At 41.5% G+C, this 25,269-nt stretch overlaps 1 protein-coding gene across 1 annotated transcript in view; it reads right to left on the bottom strand.

The window, feature by feature from the left end:
* The window catches only part of LOC141134007 (zinc metalloproteinase-disintegrin-like crotastatin), an 82,858-nt gene that overhangs the window by 50,071 nt on the left and 7,518 nt on the right, over positions 1–25,269 (bottom strand). The window contains exons 3-5 of the mRNA XM_073623600.1: positions 16,381–16,452; positions 15,774–15,943; positions 8,221–8,302 (exon numbers count right to left, since the gene is read on the bottom strand). Coding sequence (XP_073479701.1) covers positions 8,221–8,302; positions 15,774–15,943; positions 16,381–16,452 — 324 coding nt within the window. The remainder of the gene's footprint in view (positions 1–8,220; positions 8,303–15,773; positions 15,944–16,380; positions 16,453–25,269) is intronic.

A 25,269-nucleotide genomic window follows, 5' to 3' on the forward strand; every position in this document is an offset into this window, starting at 1 on the left:
GACAAAATGTGGAAAATGTCAAGGGGTATGAATACTTTTTCAAGGCACTGTATTTCTACGTTAAAGGAAACCAAATGAAACCTGACTTTGAGTCTTTCTTGTGATCTTTAAGGATCTTTTAGAATGAATCATTTACATTAAGGCTAGGCTGTGCGGGTGATAACTGCTGTGAGAATGCACCTGTTACTGCAGCCACAACCACCTGTACAGAAAAACACAGGAGCAGTGTGCGAGTGCCATTACTGCTAATGTCACGCCGCACACACTGGAAATCGCAAACGCACTGGGAACTGCACTGCACTTGCAGTTCCTCTGCGGACTGCGGTTTCTGAAATGGTGCAAGGACCTTTTTCCTGAATTCCCGGGGGCACGGCAGCTGCTGTGGCTGCACAAATGGTGACCCACAGAACCGCACAGATGTGATCCTAGCATAAAATCAGTTTGCAGAGTGAGTGAAGGCTTATTTTAAAGTTCATTTACTGCTTACTAAGAATATCTAAAAAAGTTTATTGTCACAGGTGCACTTAAGATGGATTGCATATCTCCCAACAATTTTGACACGATCATTGTTTTGCAACCACCCCCTGCTGGGTAGGGATGAGCCGAACACCCCCCGGTTCGGTTCTCACCAGAACCTGCAAACGGACCCATAAATTTGCACGAACGTTAGAACCCCATTGACGTCTATGGGACTCGAACATTTGAAATCAAAAGTGCTAATTTTAAAGGCTAACTTGCATGATATTGTCCTAAAAAGGGTTTGGGGACCCGGGTCCTGCCCCAGGGGACATGTATCAATGCAAAAAAAACTTATAAAAACGGCCGTTTTTTCGGGAGCAGTGATTTTAATGATGCTTAAAGTGAAAAAAAAGGGAAATATTCCTTTAAATATCGTACCTGGGGGGTGTCTATAGTATGCCTGTAAAGTGGTGCGTGTTTCCCGTGCTTAGAACAGTCCCTGCACAAAATGACATTTTTAAAGGAATAAAAGTCATTTAAAACTGCTTGCGGATTTAATGTAATGTTGGGTCCTGGCAATATGGATGAAAATCAGTGATACAAACGGCATGGTACCCCTCCCCCAGTCCATTACCAGGCCCTTTGAGTCTTGTATGGATATTAAGGGGAACGCTGCATCCAAATTAAAAAAAGGAAAGGCGTGGGGCCACCAGGCCCTATATACTCTGAACAGCAGTATACAGGCGGTGCAAACAAGACAGGGACTGTAGGTTTGTTGTTAAGTAGAATCTGTTTGTAATTTTGAACTGGTACATTTTTAACGTGTTTAGCTCCAGCCAAAAAATCTATTTTAAGCTTTTTGGAAAACATAGGGAAGGGTTATCACCCCTGTAACATTTGTTTTGCTGTCTGTGCTCCTCTTCAGAAGATTTCACCTCACTTTCTGTCCCAATGACAAATGTTTTTAGAAAATTTGGGGTTTTTAGTGAAACAAGGATTGGTGATAAAGCATCAGTGGAAAGGAGAAATGTTTTTCCCATATTAACTCTTACAGGAGAGAATTTCCCTTCCTAGGGGTAGATTTCATTTCACTTCCTGTTGTCTCCTTCTGTTTGCAAGTAGGAGTCATTTGTAAGCTGGATGTTTGAAAGTAGGGGCCTGCCCTATATACTCTGCAGAAATTTGGGCCTTAGGTGTTGATGTTGCCACAAAACTGTAAGCCCTCACAGGGCCCTGCTGTGAAATATTAGATCAAGAATTGTAATTACATGCCCCTGTTGAACAGGGGCAGAAAAATTGGGCCTTTGGTGATGGTGGTGGTGGTGCTGGTGCCACAACACTGGAAGTCCTCACAGTTACTCTTGGTGGGCACTGGGACGGGCCCTGCTGTGACACATTAGATCAAGAATTGTAATTACATGCACCTGTTGAACAGGGGCAGAAAAATTGGGCATTTGGTGATAGTGGTGGTGGTGCTGGTTCCACAACACTGGAAGTCCTCACAGTTATTCTTGGTGGGCGCTGGAATGGGCCCTACTGTGAAATATTAGATCAAGAATTGTAATTACATGTCCCTGTTGAACAGGGGCAGAAAAATTGGGCCTTAGGCACTGGTACTGGTGCCACAACACTGCCACCCCTCACCGATACTCTAGTTGGAGCGCAGGAACTAGCCCTGCTGCAAAGTATTGCATCAAAAATTGTAATTACACGCCCCTGTTAAACAGGGGCTGAAAAATTGGGCCTTAGGCACTGGTGCCACAACACTGCAACCCCTTACAGATACTCTAGTTGGAGCGCAGGAATGAGCCCTCCTGCAAAATATTGCATCAAAAATTGTAATTACACGCCCCTGTTAAACAGGGGCTGAAAAATTGGGCCTTAGCCACTGGTGGCGGCGCCCAGAACAAAAAATGTTTTTACAAGTTATCAGCATGATCATTGAGGAGGAAGAGGATAATCACTCAACATAACAGGATAGTCACTCAGCATCAGCATAGGCAGTCTTGAAGGGATCTGACATTTTGAAAAAAATTATTTGGTTACATCACCATCAGGTGCTTGGTAGCTGGTGGTGATCCAAGACTGGTTCATTTTTATGAAGGTCAGTCGATCGACGAGTCGGTGGACAGACACACCCTGTGATCGGTTACAAAGCCTCCAGCAGCACTGAATGTGCATTCCGAAAAAACGCTGGATGCAGGACAGGCCAGTAGCTCAATTGCATACTGTGCAAGCTCTGGCCAGTGATCCATCCTCAAGACCCAGTAACCCAGAGGATTTTTGGTGGGAAAGGTGTCCAAGTCAGATCTTGCCCCTAGGTATTCCTGCACCATGTAAAACAGAGGCTGGCGATGGTTGCTGGAACCGATCATCCCTTGGGGCTGCGGACTAAAAAATTGTCTGAACGCATTGGCCAGACAGACGGCCACCTTCTCCACCACTCCTTCTTTGACTGGCCGAACCCTCAGCAACATTGCCATTGAGCCGAGGGAAGAGGCCGCGTTGGCAGCTGCTTTACCAGACAAAGTACCCTGGGTCTGGGTGAGAGAGGATGAGGACGATGAGGACGATTTGGTCATCCACTCGACCAAGTCTTCCGCATGTTGCGGCTCAAACACGGCCAGCTGCCGAAAAAAAGGCCAAGCGTGTCCCACGGCTACGTTCTGATGAGGATGCACCGTGTCCACGACCAGCACTGTTGCCTCTAGACACAGAGCCTGCTTGCCCTCTTTTATTGGCTTGTGACTGTCTGCCTCTCCTTGTTGGCCTTCCAGACATACTATTGGCCTGCAGTGAGCTGCACAAAACGGGGATGTGTATATATATATATATATATATATATATATATACCGATTATACTGCAGCTAGCAGAATCAACTGCCTGCCTGTAGTATTATTAGTATGATAACAACTGCACTTGTCTTCAGGTAGCTATACTGTAGGTGTAACTGTGCAGGGTAAACAGTACAGTAACTGGAAATACTTCAAAGAGCCTACACAAGCACCTGGCTGAGGGTAGCTATACTGTAGGTGCAACTGTGCGGTGTACACAGTACAGTAACTGGAATTACTTCAAAGAGCCTACACAAGCACCTGGCTGAGGGTAGCTATACTGTAGGTGCAACTGTGCGGTGTACACAGTACAGTAACTGGAATTACTTCAAAGAGCCTACACAAGCACCTGGCTGCAGGTAGCTATACTGTAGGTGCAACTGTGCGGGGTACAGAGTACAGTAACTGGAATTACTTCAAAGAGCCTACACAAGCACATGGCTGCAGGTAGCTATACTGTAGGTGCAACTGTGCGGGGTACACAGTACAGTAACTGGAAATACTTCAAGAGCCTACGCAAGCACCTGGCTGCAGGTAGATATACTGTAGGCGCAACTGTGCAGGGTACACGGTACAGTAACTGGAAATACTTCAAAGAGCCTACACAAGCACTTGGCTGCAGGTAGCTATACTGTAGGTGCAACTGTGCGGGGTACACAGTACAGTAACTGGAAATACTTCAAAAAGCCTACACAAGCACCTGGCTGCAGGTAGCTATACTGTAGGTGCAACTGTGCGGGGTACACAGTACAGTAACTGGAATTACTTCAAAGAACCTACACAAGCACCTGGCTGCAGGTAGCTATACTGTAGGTGCAACTGTGCAGGGTACACAGTACAGTAACTGGAAATACTTCAAAGAGCCTACACAAGCATCTGGCTGCAGGTAGCTATATTGTAGTTGTAACTGTGCAGGGTACACAGTACAGTAACTGGAAATACTTCACAGAGCCTACGCAAGCACCTGGCTGCAGGTAGCTATACTGTAGGTGCAATTGTGCGGGGTACACAGTACAGTAACTGGAAATACTTCAATGAGCCTACACATGCACCTTGCTGCAGGTAGCTATACTGTAGGTGCAACTGTGTGGGGTACACAATACAGTAACTGGAAATACTTCAAGAGTCTACACAAGCACCTGGCTGCAGGTAGCTATACTGTAGGTGCAACTGTGCAGGGTACACAGTACAGTAACTGGAATTACTTCAAAGAACCTACACAAGCACCAGGCTGCAGGTAGCTATACTGTAGGTGCAACTGTGCAGGGTACACAGTACAGTAACTGGAAATACTTCAAAGAGCCTACACAAGCATCTGGCTGCAGGTAGCTATACTGTAGTTGTAACTGTGCAGGGTACACAGTACAGTAACTGGAAATAGTTCAAAGAGCCTACGCAAGTACCTGGCTGCAGGTAGCTATGCTGTAGGTGCAACTGTGCGGGGTACACAGTACAGTAACTGGAAATACTTCAAAGAGCCTACACAAGCCCCTGGCTGCAGGTAGCTATACTGAAGGTGCAATTGTGCGGGATACACAGTACAGTAACTGGAAATACTTCAATGAGCCTACACAAGCACCTTGCTGCAGGTAGCTATACTGTAGGTGCAACTGTGCGGGGTACACAGTACAGTAACTTTAAATACTTCAAAGAGCCTACACAAGCACCTGGCTGCAGGTAGCTATACTGTAGGTGCAACTGTGCAGGGTACACAGTACAGTAACTGGAAATACTGTAAAAACACCTGCCTGCCTGTCAGTATATTAGGAAGAGAAGAACAGGATCTAGCTAAACTGAATACAGTATATATATATATATATATATATATATATATATATATATATATATATATATACATATATACAAAACACCTGGGAAGCATATATATACACAATAAACTGTAAGTGCAGCTAACTGACTCGACCCTACTCTATATAACTTAAATCAAATGACACTGTCTTTCTCTCTCTATCTATCTCTCTCTCAAGCCAAACACACTACACAGGGCCGACGTGCAGGCGGCCTTATATAGTGTGGGGCATGTACTAAACCCCCTGAGCCATAATTGGCCATAGCCTCCTTGGCTTTGGCCAATTACGGCTCTCTGTACACACAGCGCTGTGATTGGCCAAGCATGCGAGTCATAGTGCATGCTTGGCCAATCATCAGCCAGCAATGCACTGCGATGCCGCAGTGAATTATGGGCCGTGACGCGTCACTCGAATTTGGCGCGAATGGCCCATATCATTCGTAACTCGGCGAACGACCGAACACACAATGTTCGAGTCGAACATGGGTTCGGCTCGAACACGAGGCTCATCCCTACTTCTGGGCATCGATATTCTGCATAGTGGTGCAGGGCGCATCGCTATTCTGCACAGTGGTGCAGGGCAGGAAAAATGACAGCTGGCGTCAATCAGCAACCAGTCAGTGGTTTAGTAATCGTACATTGTCATTCTAACTTATAACTACACAGAAGTTTTGGAACTGCGGCCAGTCTGGAGGTTCTAAAACTGCCATGTGACAGTATCAGCTCTTTTCTAATCGGCTGCACTTCCAGAACTTCTGAATGGATACAAGTTAGAATTACAGATTACACATACTAAACAGCTGTCTGACTGCTAATTAACTGATGGGGCCATATGCAGAACCTTGAAATAGGATAACCCACACAAAATTATTGGTTCAAAATGGCAGCGGCCCTTTATTACTGCTGTAAAATTTAAACCAAAACATAAATTATGTAACAATTTCTTAAATATTAGAAACATGAGAAACACCATATCATGACATATAAGCAAATTCATAACCAAAATTCCATATAGCTCCAATTAATAAAACTATATACTGTAAATACTGTCCCCTTTCCGAAGAAAGGGACGAAGAAAAAAATAAAGGACCGCAACAAAAAAAGGGGTGGGGGTAGGAGCAGGAAGTTCTGCTCTTCTTGATGTCCAGTGCCGACTGACAACAATAACACACAGTTTCTTTTGTTTTACAGGTACTGCACAAACAAGACCATTATTCTACAACGTGACCTTCAAAAGAGCCAATTACAGGTAAGTATGTAAATTACTCTTAACTGTCAAATTTTATTTACTTTTAAGGGTCTGCAACTGTCAACATAGGTAGGCTTTGGGGGGCAATTCCTTGCCCCATCCACTTTCATTCTTGGAAACAACTGCAAACTGAACATAAGGACCATGAGAGAGAGAAAGGCACAGAATTCAGGGAGAGGCAGAGGGAAGGGAGCACAGACTTTATTACTGGCAAGTGTTTATCAGCCCCTGGCTGTACCTGTGTGTAAATTTTTCACTCTGGATATCTGTGTACACATGTGGCATTTTCTTTATTGATTCGTTAGATCTATGTTAGTGACACCCTTGTTCACAGCACAGTAATTAAGTTTCATGCACATAGGGCTTTAACAGGCATTTTATATGTCCAGCGCAGTGGCGGCTCGTCAAATTAGGGGTGCCCGAGTGCCGCCCCCTTTCTCCACTTCACCCCCATATATGGTAATGGATAGATTTATGCATAGCCGCCATGGCCACCCCTGGCCTATTCATGCGTCCGGACCCTTTCAGGGCACCGGGTGCATGAATTACAGCTGCGTTTTTGTTTTTTTTAAGCACCTGATTAGAGCCAGAGCCTCTAATAACCTTCAAAATGGGGTGGGCTCGGGGATGCAGAGGATGCTCCGATCCCACCCACATGTGTTACAACAGCGAATGAAAATTCGCTGTTGAAACACTAATCCTCAATCCGCCGAGCAGAAGGGAGGAAACGGAAGCTGCCGTGATGACCCGGAGAATGAGAGGCTGCAGGAGAACAGCAGGAGAATGGGAGGCCGCCGAGCAGGGCCAGCCACTGTTGAGCAGGGGATGCCACCGGTGAATGGGGTAAATGCCGACCGACTGCCGGCTGCCACTGGTCCAGCGTATTTCCTGACGCTTTCCCACACCCAGGGAGCCGCACATCCTGTGCATAGCTTGCCATACAAATGAATGGCTGTACATGGCTTTGCCCTTGTAAAGGCCAAAACTTCTTTGCATTGTTTCTTTATCTGCGCATGAGATGTATTTTTCGAACATCGTATGCACATGCATGGGTAAAAGCAGATGCAAAGAAGCATTGCAGCTTACAAGAGCATGGCCACTTACAACCATTCACTTGTATGCCAGGCTGTATGTGACACATGCAGCTTCCTGGGCATGGGATAAGAAAGTCTCAGTGATTGAGGTGGAGCACTAATGAGAGTGACAAAGAGGAGACCTGAGTGGGAGTTGTAGTTCTATAACCATCTGCAGTAGAATCCACCTAACTACATATGCTATCATTCAGTATCATATGTCTGTCTTCTGTAGAGAAGATGCTCCTCTATGAAAGTGAGGGGTCTGGTCATGGTGGAAGACAAGTGTGCCCAGGAGAAATATGCCTTGATAATCAAAGTAGGGACAGGTTATGTGAAGTCCTGTTACCTTAGCATATCAGGTAAAATACAGAGATCATGTGAACCCTGCACCCGGAAAAAGGAGGCCTGATCTGAAGGCAGCAGCATGGCCCCTAGTCAGCAGGCATTTATGGATAGACAAGTCACTTTTTCTGTTCACAGGTTCAAAATGTTATCTTCATGTCTCATAAAATTGTTGAGTTCACATACATAATTATTGCACAGAAGTGAAATATATATTTTTCACATAAAATGGCTGTCTAACTATTGAAAGATAGTAGTTCTCATAATACATTTTGTTCTCATAAACCGTTATTGTATCTCCACTTTGAATGCTCTATTTACTGCTTTCTTTATAGAAGATGATAAAACATACATTTTCATCTTACAAAAAAGCAATAAATATATTAGTAATAAAAACTTTGTATATATTATGTTTTAATGAAGTGACCCCAATGTTGAATCTGTTTTACCTGGCTAAGTCCAACAGACCTCAGTTCACACATCGTACTTAATGGCGCGTACCCGATAGTAGTACCATTGAAGTCAATGTCCCTGCAAAAACAAACACAAAAAAAATCATAGTATTAGGTACTATTACTCGAATACTTGGCGTTAAGATTTTTCTTTTATAATTTTCAGTACATTTTGGCAAAGAGCTGCTCCAAAGTTTTTACTAATGTATATTATATAAGTGAACCTGTGTGCAGATCAAGCACACTAAAGTAATTGTAGGTTCTGAACAAGCAGTAAAAGCGCCTTCAAACAAGCCCACCCACAGTCATCTCTGTACCTACATGCATTGTGGAGAAATTAATGTTCAGATTTCTAATCACGAGCAGAACAAATTTACTGTGTTTTTCTATGAGAACAGATCCTGGTCGTTTGGCAGCCCTTCTAATACAACAGATGTTTCTTAACTGTTAAGCTCACTATACACTTTACAATCTGAATGTACAATTAATCTTACATTTACCACACCTATAATTAAGCTTTCCAATTAATCTATTATCAATTAATCTATCAATTAATCTATATCCAGCCAGGCAGACCCTTGCACATAGTTGTTGGTATTTCTAAAGGAGGTTGTACAGTCAGACTGTGATGTGTGTGGTGAGCTTACAAAACAACTTCAGAGGTTTTTTTGTGATCTTTGAGGATTTTACAGAGTAAGAACCTTAACATTAAAAGCAGCTAGATTTGTCAGTGTTGGCCACAGGATCTTCGGTTAAGTTATGCTACTACCTTTAGATGATTGGACACTGGCAAACAAAGCTGTAAGGACCGTCCTAGCATAACCCCTCTCACTTCCAGCAAGCCTCAGTTTTGTAGCAAGCAATACGGAGTGAATCATAAAAAAGAGAGGGGGGACCTATAAGTCCTATAAAGACCTACAAGTCAAAAATCCTATTTTCTAAATTGTATGTTAATTAACTGTATAGGTTACCCAAGATCTTAGTTTTGGGCAATGGGATGTCCAAATTGATTGCAACTGAGAAGCGTGCAAAATAGCAAACAATGTCAACAGGCCCACATTACAAACAGAGAGTAACCTGAAGCACCTTACACCCTAAACTTGCATCAGAAGAGGCTTGAACATTTAACTGTTAAAACTGAAACCTGTGGACGGAAGACCAGGTAACAGTCCTGTAAATCTGTGAAACAGATGCCAGATACTGAGGAACCTTATCCTTCAGACTAAAGGATTGTTAGAATATTATTCCAAATTCATAATTCGGCACTTATAGGTGTTATATTATATTCATGGCAAGCTTGCAAAACATATTTGGTTTTATGATTAGTCATAATAAATACAGTATGTGTGAATGACCTTGATCAAATGTTCAGTAAAATAGATCTTCATCTGAAGCAGTAATATGCTAGAAGTTTCTGGTGTAGCTAGTTTGAGAATGACATATAAGGTATCTGGTATAGAATGTCAAGGAAGGTCCAGAATAGACCAATATTTATGTAGTTAGAGGAATAATACATATTTGTTTGAATACTGTTAAGTTGGGACTAGCATAGTCTCAGTCATAATTAATAATATTAGTATGTATTTACTTAATGTAGTTAAAGTTGGTAATATGTGTTCATTTTAGTAGTTATATTACATGATCAGCACATTTCTACAAGTATAGAGTGTTACATGTGAGCTTGTCACTCAAAAGCCATATATGGATCTGACTTAGTACCTCCTCTAGGATGGCATTATGTGTGCCATACAAGGTTCTGAGTTTTGGTGAGGTTATGACGTTTACATGTAACATATAAAGCCAACACTTCAATATTGAAGGTGACACATACACCCTCTTGGAGAGAGGCACACACACAGAGAAGACTGACCAAACTCCTGTCAATTGCACAAACCCTTTGATGAATTGGAACAGCTGCAATCTCTCAGGAACTTAAGGCAACGTTACTTCCTGCTTCTTTTTGGACTCACAAGACAGCATGAAGACAGAAGGCATCAGCCATGAAGCACACATGCGTTCATATATTTTGTACCTACACTGAACTGAACTGTTATACTTTTTACATTGTATGTATGATGCCAACTGTGTGACAATAAACTCACACTTTGTTTTTAAGTCAGTCTGATTATCGATGCTATTTATCCAGAAACTCCCTTGAGATACAAGAATATTTGGTATTGAATTTATTCTTCAAGGCTTAAAGGATTACTTGTCTAATCTATGTGGCAATAGTGGAACGAGAGGCAGGAGTGACAGAGTGAATACAATTGTCTAAAAGAAGTAGTAGCTGAGAGATGGCCTTTAGTGTGGACCACATTCAGTCAGTGGAGCAAAATTTCCCTGGAATGTTTCGGAACAGAACAGGTGGGAAGAGCAATGTCCTGGTCAGGGGGGAGGAGAAAATCACAGTGGGAAGAAAGAAGGCTTAGGTGCAAGACAATCTTATCCTTGTGCAAGAAGAATGGGATTCTTACAAGAAAAGGCTTCTAACTCAGAGACTTATCTTGCAGAAGCAAAAATAATGAGGAAGACAACTTTCTGGGTAAGGGAAGACGGGGGAGATCCCTGAGAGACTCGAAGGGCAGTTTCTGAAGAGCTGACAGAACTAAGCTGGGGTCCTATGGTGTCACTGGGGTGCATATGGGGATGCGACAGCCTGTATAAAAGTTTTCACCGATGAGTGAAAGGCAAAAATGGGCAGGACCAAAATGTGGTCCTTGATGGTACTTAAGGCAAAACACTGATCCAGACCTGATTTGAGGGAAGACAGAATTTGTCCCACATAGAGCTTCCTGGGGTGAAATTTCCTAGCTTCACACCATGCAAAGTAGGCCTTCCAGGTGTAATGATAAACTTTCTCTTTCAGTAGTGTTGGGGTGACTGCATCTGAAAGACCCCTGTCCCTCAGGACTAGGGCTTCAACAGCCAAGCCCTTAAATCCTGTGACCAAGAAGGTGGATGATAGACCAGCCTCTGGAACAGAAGATTTGAACTATCCAGGAAGGAACATTGAAAATCTGCCAGAAGTTTGAGTACCACATCCTGCTGGGCTAGTTCAGTGTAGTGCAGTGTAGTGTAGTGAGGGTCATTGGAATGCCCCTCCCCCCCACCACCACCCCCTTTATGATCCTGAAAAGCAGACAAGGAAGAAGCTTTAGCAAGGGAATAGCATAGATCAGTTGAATCCACTGGGAAGGCCTGAGAATTTCTGGTCCTGGCAACAAACCTGTCCAGTTTATTGTTGAACATGGACACCAGGAGGTCTTTCATCTGGTGTCTCCCCACCTGTGACACAAGCCTTAAAACCCCTCCAGGTGGAGCAACCATTCCCCTAAAACAGGGATATGCAATTAGCGGACCTCTAGCTGTTGCAGAACTACAAGTCCCATGAGGCATAGCAAGACTCTGACAGCCACAAGCATGACACCCAGAGGCAGAGCATGATGGGACTTGTAGTTTTGCAACATGCTAATTGCATATTCCTGCCCTGGAATCAGGCATTAATGACTGAAAAAGTCTGACTGCCAATTTTCTACACCTGGAATGTTCATTGCAGACAGGACTGAAACACAGAGTTCTACCCGAGGTCTGCTTCTTTTTCTTTTCTTTGAGCTGTGTGAAATTGGGTGTTCTTTGATGGTTGATGTAGCATTGTTCAAATAAATTCTGGCCAGGTGACCTTGTAGTGAAAAGGCCCAGTGTTGTACGGACAAGCGAATTCTAGGATGTATATCAGAAGCCAGGTTTCCACCAATGACCAAGTCCCCTGAACTTAGGACTTATTCAAGACTCCACCTCCATCATGTTGTTAATTGTGAGCACTTCTAGTCTGGAGTGAAATTGGGTGTACGAACTGAGGCTACCAACAGGTTCAAATCCCTCATTCAAAAGTAAATGGACTGTCCCCTGGATCATAGAGTCCGAACTTGGGAGTGGAGGGCCAGGAGCTTGTCCAGAGGAAGAAAATCCTTGGATCGGGCCATGCCCAATTGGACCTAGATACTCCAAGCTGTGAGTCAGTTCCAGTGCTAACACCTGAAGACTTCAGGGTCTGGACATTGACTGAGAAGACCTGGACCAACTGTTCCTTCAGCAGGAGGCAATCCAGGTATCCCACTGTGGGAATATTCCGTGAGTGCAGCAGAGCTAGAACAGGGGCTAACACATTGGCTCCAGACCCAAGGTGCCATGGACAGGCCCAAGGGAAGAGTAACAAATTGGTAATGTTGCGTCCCCAAAGAAATACACAGGTAGCTTTGATATAGAAGGAAGATGGTGATGTGCAAGTAGGCATCCTTTATGTCCAGAGAGGTCAAAAGGGAAGCAATGACTGACCTAGAAGACTCTAGAAATTTTTTTTTTGAACACGGAAGAACCTGTTGAGAACTTTAGATCCAGAATGGAGTAAAGGCCTCCCTTTGCCTTGGAGACAGTGACCAGATTTGAGTAGAACACCTAAAACCTTTTTCTGGAACAGGGGATCCACTGAATCCCCTGTGACAGGAGCTGCTGGAGAGCACATCAGGCAGGCTAGAGGCAAACTCTAGACTGTAATGCCTGGATATGAGGTGCGTGACCAAGATGTTTGAAATGTCATGTGCACAGATAGCCCTGAAGACAGACAAGACTCCCCCACTCTGACAAGTGAAAGCAACCCTTGTAAGAAGGGCTTGTTCACGAATTTGGTGGGTTTGAAAGTCCAGGTATTCTGGTAGAAATGTGCGTCATGCACTGGGCTTGAAATTGATCTTGAAGGCCTGAGAGAAACTAAAGTAACTCCCCTTAATATCTGGAACTGAAGGCTTGCTTGCAGAAACTTTTGCCTTCCTCTTCTGGGGTAAGAGGGTACTGTTACCTCCCTTCCTTAATGTAGATGTCCAAGAAGTCGGCAAATAGACATTCTCCTTTGAAGGGCATTCTTACAAGGCACTCCTTGCACAGAAGTTTTGCAGACCAACACTTGAGCCAAAGGATCTTCATATATGCACTGAGGGGAGGCTTATCCTGTATATTTGATTGATGCGATCCGCTAAACCACACAGTAGTGCAGAATACAGGTAAGCTGATCGAGGACAGATGAATCAGTGAGAACTGGCTCAGGATACCGTGCCTGTTCTTGGACCAGACAGCTACACAAGTTTACTATGGCCGGTTGCATAGAAAACAATGAAAGATAACAATGCCTTGAAGAGGCCACAGGGTCCTTGAAAACAAAGACATCCTCAACAGGTCAATGACAAGGACTCTCATTTTTTTTTAGGAACCCCTCCTCAGGGTTTCTTTAGTAAAGAGCTTGGGAGGGACAACATTTTTTAGGGAGAAGCCAGTCTCCAAACAAAACAGGCTCTAGAAGAAAGTGTACACGGAATGTTTTGGTTGACCAAACAAATTTTAAGAAACCTAGGCTAGTGACCTTTAGTTGGGCCAATATAGGCTGCATCAAAACAAGATACTGTATACTGCGACCATAATAACAGAAGCACTGGAAGAAGGAGTTGGGAGGGGGGGAGGCTCTGAAAAGGTCAGCAATTGAAACGCAGTAACTGACTACTCCCACCACAAGCTGAAACCAAAAGAGTCACAGCCCAAGCCATATTAATTATTATTATTATCATATTAAATCCGCAGGGACTGGATTCAGCACCATGATCTTCCAGCTAGGACTACAACTGTGACTTATGGTGGCCTTCACCCCCTGGGTTCCACTGGTGGGTGGACCACAGGCCCTGGACCACCATAGCAGCCTGCGGCTAACTTATCATATTACACTATGTACCTAGGTGAGTTCCAAACCCAAAATTTAGCACCTGAAGCAATGTTACAAGTAGCCCCACATTTTCTTCCTGGCGGATTCTGGTCCCTGAAGGCACAGCCCATGGGTCAACCGCAGTGGCTATGAGCAGCTAGTAAACTTGTTATAAAAGTCTTAATATAAAAATAGCAGAGAGATGTTTGTTTATATTAGGTTACTAGCAAAAAACTGATGCTTGCTGGGAGTGGGAGAGTTTATGCAAGGGTTGTCCTTACAGCTTTAATTGCCAGTGTCCAATCACCCCCAATGGTCTAACATGTATACAACTGTGCTGACATGTTTCATTATCAGTTGAAAACCAGATTTGATCTCTGCCTATCCTAACAAAGGGTTAAAGATCTAGAAGCTGGGCTTTTTACCTTTGTTTGTTAATCAGTGAAAGCTTAGTGCGTCACTGTGTGGGGGCTGAACAAAGAAGGCTCTTTACCATAATGCATAGAATGCATTAGCGTTATTGCAAACATTCAGGGTCTGTTGTCATACGTACCTGCTCTGTGTAATGGTTTTGCACAGATCAGCCCTGATCCTCCTCTTCTCAGGTCCCCCACCGGTACTACAGGCTCCTCCCCCTTGTCGAGTGCCCACATAGGAAGCCACTTGATATGGGGGCACTCGTGCATATTCACTCTTGGGTGCACCCTCTCTCTCCACGCTGGCTGTGATTGACAGTAGAAGGAGCCAATAGTACAATGAAAGAGAGAGAAAGCTGAGAGAGTTGCTGCTTTTGTGCACATTGTTGGATCCAGATCAGGCTCAGGTAAGTACGGGGGGGGGGCTCCATGCACAAGGTTTTTTACCTTAAAGGGGTTGTAAAGTTTTTAGTTTTTTTCATCTTAATGCATCCTATGCATTAAGGTGAAAAAACACCTGTCAGTGACCGGCCCCCCAGCCCCCCCATTTTACTTACCTGAACCCTCAAACTTGTCTCACGGGACGCGCTGTCTCTCTGCTTGGGGGTTCTCGGCTGTTGATTGGATAGATTGATAGCAGTGCAGCTATTGGCTCCCGCTGCTGTCAATCAAATCAAATGACGCGGCCGCCAGGGGGGCGGGGCCGAGTCCTGCATTCAGCATCTATGGACGGCATCTGGGAGCTTCTCCCAGGGGGTTATCTGATGCGGGGAGGAGCCAAGAGAGCTGCCGAGGGACCCCAGAAGAGCAGGTTTGGGGCCACTCTGTGCAAAAGGAGCTGCACAGTGGAGGTAAGTATGATATGTTTGTTATTAAAAAAAAAAATGAACCTTTAGTGTCATTTTAATGCATAACTACCTTTAGAACTACTTTAAGTCCAGAAAAATGTATTACTGCAGCCAGCAGATGGTGTACTCAAAGTTAATTCACCAAATTTTAAATGACTCATTCAAATCATCTGCACCAGATGATGTTTTAGTAAATCTCTCCCACTCTGTAGGTGTTTCAGTTGGGCATAACCCATCAGTAAGTGAGCAATCACTGCTGACCCTAGTCAGAAAGCCCAATATCGTCTGAAAACACTTTATCATGGAAGCACCCTGTGATAATTATTATGAAAAATGTAAGTAAAATTGGTAAAATCCCACTACAGTTTTCCTTTTAAATTTTCCTTTAAAAATTTAAAGTAGGGAATATCCACTTTGGCACATCTGATGCCTGTGTGTCACCTCTCTAAAGAGCATCTAAGTGATAGGTAGCAGCTGCACAGGCAGCCAGGAGCATACATTACACATGAAGTGATGTATATTTTGTTAATAAGGACTTACGTAAGGAACTGGGCATTGTCGTGATGTTTTCTGGGCAGCAGATTATTTATCCTCCACTGTGAAAATCGATGTAAAAGTGTGTCAACATTGGAGACCACTTCAATCTGATCACTGCTGTCCCATATTTCAATCCCAATCAGAGCTACATAAATATTGATACTTTTATATACCTGTATAATAAAAACAAGAAAGGTCTGAGATGGTACATATGCTCAAAGGTAGAAAATCCTCAGCAGAGGAGTTTCTTAACTTGCATAATGATTCTGTTCCCATTTGACATGGTCTAATGGTTATCAATCCCTGTTTTGGAGTAATGAAGCAAACTGTTCATAGTCTTGGGAGTCTTTTGTGCAAGCATGGTTCGACTGTCATCAAGGCAGCTGAATGTGGAGCACTGTAGAGTGCTTAGTGGAGGGAGGAATAACTTGGCCTTGGCCTGTCAGAAGGGACAGGTTTTCTAACATATCCAAATGCTCATTCCCTGTCATTAAAGGCCAGACACTATCATTGATGAGCACCAAAGAAAATCATCTCATGGTTCTTTACTGTTCATAGAAACCCCAACCAAGTTCTAGAAACGAGAAGCACTAATAAACCATTGGATTACCTTGTTTATGTAATTCACAATATCAAACAGCCTGTGTTTCACAGATTTGATGCTGCTGCCATATTTATTGAACTGGAAGACAAATACAGAACTAAGATGTCAAAAGAAGATGTAAATTTCTGTACATTGTGACACAATGACTTTTACTTTTACACAGAAAGTTTTCAAAGGTAGATGTACATTCAAAGTAGACTTAACTTCACTGCCTAATCCTACTGATCCACTATTCAACCACCTTCCTTCCCAGAAATCTTCCCCAGGAAACGGGAAGAAAGATTTTGGATAGAGAATGCAAACAGTGGGGCGGGCAGCAACTTTCCTAAATATGTAAATAAGCAGATATACAATGTGGACACTGCTCAAAGTTCCAGTAAGATTCCTCCGTTCTTATTGGAGCTATATCATGTGCTAGCTGAAGGGAGACCGTCTATGCTCCAAATGCAATGACGTCACAGTGGATGCGACTTTATTGTGCCAGCACAAAACACACTGAAGCCCCCACCTACATGTTGCCCAGCCATCTCTGACATCCTTCACCTCCACAGGCTTAGCCATAGAGATGTTTTCAATGACTAAGCCCAAAAGGGTGATACGTGTCAAAAAGTGTGGTGACTTCAGTGTGTTTTGTGCTGGCTCAATAAAGTTGCATCCACAGTGATATCATCGGTTTGTTCGTATACATTTGAATAAGCAGTTGGGTTGGTATAAATTTATTCTGAGTGTAAACTGATAATAGAACAAAGCCTGAGTGCATGGTTTGATGCTTAACTCCAGGAAGATAAAAAAAGAAGCACACTTTAAAATGGAAGTAAACCCTCCTATCGTTTTCAGCCAAGTAAGCTGCCATCTTGGCCTGTTTGATCTTCAACTGCCATGATGCTGCACATGTGATCAGTTATGGCATCAGCCATTTGATGATTTGACAGTTTGGTTTAGACCACAACCAATGTGACAGTTGGCGGGAATGTAACAGTTTTTTTAAACTGTGAGGCCCTGTGCACACTTAAGTGCTTTGTAGCTTGTAAGTCGAAGCTCAAAAACACTCAACAAGTAAAAACCCATTGTTTTCAATAGCCCTTGTTCACATCTGAGCGTTCTGTCATTAGTAACAAAACGCCTGTCGCTCAAAAAAATACATGAGCTACTCTTCAGACAGAATTGAGTGTTTTGGGCCCCATAGACCAGAAGCTTGAATACACATATAAAATGCCTGTAATACTCTTCTAAAAATGTCTGTATACAAAAAAAGCTAAAAATAAGCTCATAAAAAAAAAAAAAAAACTAAAATCGCTCTGCTAAGGTGTAAATGCAACCTTAAATCGATGGGTTTAGTTCCGCTTTTATTTACAGTGGTTAAATATTCATTAAAAATACATATAGAAGTTTATGAATTTATCTTTACATCCGCTTCCTGTAATCCTCAGCACAGTTTTAGTCAATCAGGCTCTACAGTGGTCAGCCAACACAGGGAATATGTTTACAGGAGAAAGGAGCATACAAATCCTTTTATCAGTGTGTTGCTTCTACTTTGTTGTTTATTCGTTGGGCTAAGGCATAGAACAACTTCACTGTATTTGACAGCAACAGAGACAGTAGTGTCAGCCTCCTGGCTATGCAGTCTGCCAGGGGTGTAAAAATCACAAAAGTGGCTGAACAGAATTCTAAATACCGTATGTCACATATACAGTGCCTTGCAAAAGTGTTCACCCCCCTTGGCTTTTTACCTATTTTGTTACATTACAGCCTTTAATTCAATGGTTTTTTTAATCTGAATTATATGTGATGGATCAGAACACAATAGTCTAAGTTGGTGAAGTAAAATTAGAAAAATATATACATAAAACTATTTTTCAGAAATAAAAAACTGATAACTGGCACGTGCGTATGTATTCACTCCCTTTGTTATGAAGCCCATAAAAAGCTCTGGTGCAACCAATTATCTTCAGAAGTCACATAATTAGTGAAATTATGTCCACCTGTGTGCACCTAAGTGTCACATGATCTGTCATTACATATACACACCTTTTTGAAAGGCCCCAGAGGCTGCAACACTTAAGCAAGAGGTACCACTAACCAAACACTGCCATGAAGACCAAGGAACTCTCTAAACACGTAAGGGACAATGTTGTTGAGAAGTACAAGTCCGGGTTAGGTTATAAAAAGATATCCAAATCTTTGATGATCCCTAGGAGCACCATCAAATCTATCATAACAAAATGGAAAGAACATGGCACAACAGCAAACCTGCCAAGAGACGGCCGCACACCAAAACTCATGGACCGGGCAAGGAGGGCATTAATCATAGAGGCAGCACAGAGACCTAAGGTAACCCTGGAGGAGCTGCAGAGTTCAAAAAGCAGAGACTGAAGTGTCTGTACATAGGACGACAATAAGCTGTACACTCCATAGAGTTGGGCTTTATGGCCAGAAGAAAGCCATTACTTTCCTTGTCAAAAGAAGTTTATTGAGTATACAATGTTATAAAGATACATAAAGTAAGTTTACAAGGATCTATAAAGTAAGCTCATTGTTTTACAGGAGGGTTTATATAGGTAAATATCATGAAATTTCAAATATTAAACATTGGGTTCACGTAAACCTAAATTAAAGATATATATCATTTCCTTAGTTACTTTTGTAGGTATTTAAATGATTTATACCTACTATACATATTGTTTACAAGTAGAGTGTATACAGGTCAAATAAATTCTGATAATGAGCTTTAATCGTAAGGTGGAGAAAAGGAAAGAGAAAGAAGAAAAAGGGTTGAAAGGTAGAGGTATGGTCCACAAGGTTGTCCCGCTCGTCAGTTTATTATTCTTTTTAGTTCTCTTTGAAGCCTTAGAATGGGTGTCTCTGTAAGTCATTTAATCTGTTACCATGGCAACAGGACAGAGTCATTGAAGTTTGACAGGAACTGTTGTTTAATCCAAGGATGCCAAAGTTTTTCAAATTTTGGAATTTGATTTTGATCGATGGCTACCATCTTAGCATGGGACATTGTATTATTCATTCTGTGAATTGTTTCTGCTAGTACCAATGTAGGAGATTTCCATGCCTTGGCCACTGTTTGTTTTGCAGCCATTATTAGTTGGATAATAAGTTTGAATTGAGAGAGTGTTAACCATTCCGGTTTTAGATTAAGTAAAGTTAAATATGGATCTGGTTGTATTATTTTTTAAAATATTTTAGATGCAATCACGAAGACTTCCTTCCAGAAGGTTTGGATTACTGGGCACGTCCACCATATGTGTAAATATGTGCCTATTTCTGGGCATCCTCGAAAACAAAGAGCAGAGGTATTAGGTGAATATTTTGCCACTCTAGCGGGTACAAGGTACCAGCGAGTTAGGACTTTATAATTTGTCTCCAGTGCTAAGATGTTGGGTGAAGATGACTTAGATGTGAGCCATATGTTAGACCAGTCCGTGTCTTCTAAAGTTCGTCCCAGGTCCTCCTCCCACCTCTGAACGTAAGAGGGTCTATTAAGATTTGCTACTCCATATAATTGATTATAAAGTGATGAAATTGTACCTTTAGCAAATGGATCTTTTGTACAGATTGATTCAAAAATGGATAATTGGGATAATGGTGTATCCCCCTTTAGGAATGGTGTATAGAAATTTTTGATTTGGAGATATCTAAATATCTCAGAGTTTGGTAGATCATATTTTTCTCTAAGCGATGGGAATGAAAGGAATGATTTAGATGCTATGAAGTCATTTAGTGTCTGAATGCCTGATGTTGTCCAAGCTTTAAAAGAATTTGGGTAGATCCATGCCGGATAAAAGGCTGGATTTCTGATAAAAGAAAGGAGAGGATTGTGTGGAGATTGTAACTGATATTTGGTTTTTAGTTTATCCCAGAGAGATAAGAAGTGTTTAGTTATGGGATTATGAATTTTAAAGCGGTCTTTAGGATCAAGCCATAATAAATTTGATATTAATAGAGGGTCATTTTCTGAAGCCTCTATAAATACCCATAATGGGATTTCCTGTTTTGCATGGTATTTGGACAGACTGGCCAAATGTGCCGCTCTGTAGTAGTTAGTAAAATTAGGGTATCCCAGGCCTCCTTTATTTTTGGGAAGATGTAGTGTGTGTATAGGTATACGTGGTTTAGAAGAGCCCCATATAAACGAAGTTGCTCTTTTTTGTACTATTCTCAAAAAATAGGAATGAATTGGAATAGGGAGGACTCTGAATAGATAAAGCAATTTGGGTAGAATAGTCATTTTGATTGCATTAATCTTCCCCATCCAGGATAAAGGAAGTTGCGACCACTGTTTTATTAGATTTGTGATCTGTCTTAATACAGGAGGATAATTGGTTGAGAATAAGTCAGAATGAGAGGCTGTTAAATGAATTCCAAGATATGGGATTGATTTTTCTGCCCATGTGAATGGGAGTGCAGCCCTAGCCGGGATCAATTCCATGTTTGTGAGTGAAATATTAAGCACTAGGCATTTCTTAGGATTAATCATAAGGCCGGATAGGGCTGCAAATCCATCAAGAGCTGGTATTAAGTTAGGACCAGAGACCTGTGGTGATGATAGAAAAAGTAATATATCGTCTGCAAATATACATAATTTGTTTGTAATACCTCCTACTTCAATGCCAGTTATAGTTTGGTTTGTTCTGATATATTGGGCCATGGGTTCGAGTATAAGGGCAAATAATAAGGGAGATAATGGGCAACCCTGTCGGGTACCTCTTTCAATATTAAAGGCTTCAGATTTGTATCCAGCATATTTTATATAGGCTTTGGGTTTATTATATAATGCTTTGATCCATGTTAAAAAGTGGGGTCCAAAACCCCATTTTTGTAATGAATATTGCATATATTGCCAGGATACTGTGTCAAATGCCCTCTTAATATCGAGAGATAGAAAACATAAAGGGATTTTCCGTTTTTTAGCAATATGTGCCAATAATACTGCCCTGCGTATATTATCGCCTGCCTGTCTATTTGGCATGAAGCCTACTTGATCTCTATGTATTAATTTTCCTATAATGCTATTGATGCGTTTTGCTATTATTTTTGCTAATAATTTAATATCGCGGTTTAACAGAGAGATAGGCCGATAATTCACACAGGAAGTATCATCAGAAAGGGGTTTTGGGATCATACAAACAATTGCCATTAGTGTTTCTTGCCGAAAAGAATGTCCATCTAGAAGTTTGTTAAAAGTTTCAGTGAGAATGGGAGAGAGTATTTCTGAGAATGTTTTATAGTATAAAGCCGAGTAGCCGTCTGGGCCTGGTCTTTTGTTAAGTTTTAGGTCTTTTATGGCGTTAGCAACTTCATCTATAGTTATAGGCTCATCCAAACTGCTTTTTTGATTCTGAGATAACTCAGGTAAGGTTATTTTTGAGAAGAAGGATTCAGCCTCTGTAGGATTAAATTCATTGTTTGTCTTGTATAAAGTTGCGAGATGTGAGTGAAATTTATGGACTATTTTAACTGGATTACAAGTGTAAACATTTTTTGATAATTTCAAACGTATTGGTTTGAAAGATTTGTTAGTTGAATTTAATGCCCGAGCCAAATATGTACCTGGTTTGTTTGTATTCATGTAGAAATTGTGTTTGGAGCGTTTGAGGGATTTATCAACTGACTCAGTGAGAAATAGATCGTATTCCAATCTAGATTTTTCCAGATGAGATTTTGTACTCTGAGATGGATTATCTTGAAATGATATGTAGGCTGCATTAAAATTGAGTTCTAGTTTTTTTGCTAGATTTTTGCGTTCCCGTTTAAATAGTGCCATTTGTCTTTGTATTGTACCACGCAAGACAGGCTTATGAGCTTCCCACAGTGTTATTGGGGAGATGTCTGTTGTATTATTAATTGATATGTATTCCTTTAAAGCTTGTTCAATGGCCATCTGATGTAGTGGGTGTTTGAGCATTATGTCCGGTAAGTACCACGTTGGGTCATGCGCTTTTGGTATGGCTGAGGCTATAGTAGTGTATACTGCATTATGGTCAGACCAAGGAATCGGAATTATATCTGATGTAATAATTTCTGGTATCATTCCTATTGTTAGAAAAATATGATCTATTCTGGTGAAGGTTTGATGAGGGTGCGAGAAATAAGTGAATTTCTTTTTCATTGGGTTACTTTCTCTCCATGAATCTACCAGATTGTATTTGGAAAGAAGTTGAGAAAAAGGTAATCTAGAGGTTATTTTGGATGGTGTAAAAGGTGATTTATCTAGAAATGGGAGTAGGACCTGGTTCGAATCCCCACACATTATCACTGTTCCTATTTTGTGTGTATTAATCACTTGTAATATATGTGAGAGGAATGGTGTAGGTTGTTTGTTAGGAGCGTAGTAGGAAATCACCGTGATTGCTGTATCCATTATATAACCCATGAGTATCAGGTATCTACCTTCTGGGTCTTTAATTTCTGATGATAAGGTGAATGGTGTGGATCGGTGAAATGCAATTAGAGTTCCCCTTTGCTTGGTACAGGCAGAAGCCGTGTAAATTTGTTGATAAAAAGGAGAAATATATTTTGGAGTAGAATCTTTGGTGAAGTGTGTTTCTTGGAGGCATACTATGTGAGCCTTCTTGTTATGGAAAGTACGGAAGGCTTTGGTCCTTTTTTGAGGGACATTTATTCCCTGAACATTCAGGGAAAGTATATTCAGTGGTGCCATGGCAACAGATCAAATAGTTTTTACTTACTTTTTGTTATGCAGAGCTGACTGCGCAGATCGACCTGTGTGGACTGAAGAGATGAATAGATAGAAAAGAAACCAGTGAATTCTGGAGTAAAGAGTAAACAAAAAACATGTGAGATTAGATGATACATTGTATAAATTATTTTTTGCAAGTAATCACAATTTACCCGTGAAAGAGAATAAATATCTCCTTCAGGGGAATAAGTGCCTTCGTCACACTCCCACATAATATGGTTGGGAGAATGAGGAGGGCTAATGGGGGTACACGGATCTTCCGCTTACAGGAGAGAAGTGCTATGTCAAAAGACATCAAATTGATGTTTCATTAGTTGGAGTGCAGAATATAGTTTTTGTTGAAATTATTTATTCCAGGGTGGTTGTATATGGTTAGTTTTGCCCTAGGCTAAATAATTCAGTTAGAAAGGTACTGTTAATAACTTTGGTATTGATGAAGATAGTTTGAATTATTTTGGGGTTTTAACCCTTTTAGAGTAAACAATTACATATTTTATTCATATGTAACTGTTTAGATATGTTAACTCATAAAATTGAGGTTGTATTGCTTCAGATTAGAATAAACAAAAACATAATTCTAGGAACTAGAGTTAGGTAATAATATATTTGTTTTAAGAAAAAGAAAAAAAAAAAAAAAAAGCTTCCATTACTTCTGGATTATTGAACATATTTGTCCTAAAAAGTAATAAATCTATTGTTATTACCTGATAATATATAACTGAACAAGAATTTCCTTATTTCACTTACATATTCTAAGGCTATATGAATCAGAAGTAATAAGAAATATAACTGGAATGTAACATGATCCCACACAGTGTGTGACTATCAGAATGCAGTTACATTCAGTTTTTTTATAGAGAACCATCTCTTAGTATAATAAATGAAGAGATATCAGGAATTAGGATGTCAGTCCATTGAATCTTCTTGGTCCATGGATGATGTGGCATAACGGCCTCTTTTGTGAGAATGATGATTCCCATTTTGTTCTGGAATTTTCTGGGTGCTGCCTGAAGGTGAAGATGATGCCATTCTTCTGCGTGTGGGAGTGTTGCTGCTTGTGGGTTCTGTCAGATTTAATTTTAAAAGGGTTTGTTGTAGTTCATCTGCTGATCTGCTTCTGTAAATTGTACCTTGGTAGTTAAATCTGACTGAAAAGGGGAAGCCCCATTGATACATAATGTTGTGGCGTTGCAGTTCCATTAGTTGGGGTTTCATGGATCGTCTTTTAGTAATAGTAAGTTGCGATAGGTCAGCAAAAATTTGATAATTGTGTCCTTGAAAATTGAGTTCCTTTTTTTCTCTTGCAGCAATTAGTATTTGTTCTTTCGTTCTGTAATAATGAAATTTTGTGATTATATCACGTGGGGGTCCATCTTTCTTTTTGGCTGTGAGGGCTCTGTGTACTCTGTCCAGTTCTAAACGTTCAATAGGGATATCTGGCTTTAGTTCTTGTAATAGAGCAGTAATAGTAGATTGCAGGTCTGTCACAGTTTCAGGTATTCCCCTTATGCGCAAGTTTGAACGTCTGGCTCTATTTTCGTAATCTTCGAGCTTAGTTTGAAGTATTAAATTCTCTTTTTTTAATTGTTCCAATTCTGTTATATTTTCTTGGGTTGTAATTTCAATTTCATCCATTTTTATTTCTAAGGCTGCGGTGCGGTTTCCCAGCTCTCTTATTTCTTTGGTTAGGCTTTTTGTTATTTGGTCTGAGGTTTGTTTTAAAGCCTTATGAAGCATCTTTTCAAATTGTAATAATATTACTGGGGATACTGAGGAGGCTTGTGGAGAAGTTTGTGAGAGGATTTGTTCTGTATCTGACTCAAATGGAGAGTCTTGCTGTGACATTTTCTGTCTGTGAGAGCGCCCTGATGCTGTATCTTGTGAGGTGACTGGAGCTGCTTCAGCTGCAGTGAGTGCCTGTGAGCTCTTTGTGAGGTGATTTTTATTTCTGCCACGGTTTCCTCCCAGTACCATATTTCCTGCCCAAACTTTCACAGTTTGTTCCCTGGGGCAAAAAGGTTCAAATGGATACCTTTTGAGCCTGCAGGCTCCGCTTTGTCCTTCTCTTCTCTCCTCAGCGGTGTGGAGCTCTAACAATGCATGTCTGCTCCGCTAGGCTCCGCCTCCTGCCCCCGAAAGCCATTACTTTCAGCAAAAAACAAAATGGCACATTTTGAGTTTGC

The sequence above is a fragment of the Aquarana catesbeiana genome, linkage group LG03, assembly GCF_042186555.1.
Source record: "Aquarana catesbeiana isolate 2022-GZ linkage group LG03, ASM4218655v1, whole genome shotgun sequence".
Classification (NCBI taxonomy): domain Eukaryota; kingdom Metazoa; phylum Chordata; class Amphibia; order Anura; family Ranidae; genus Aquarana; species Aquarana catesbeiana.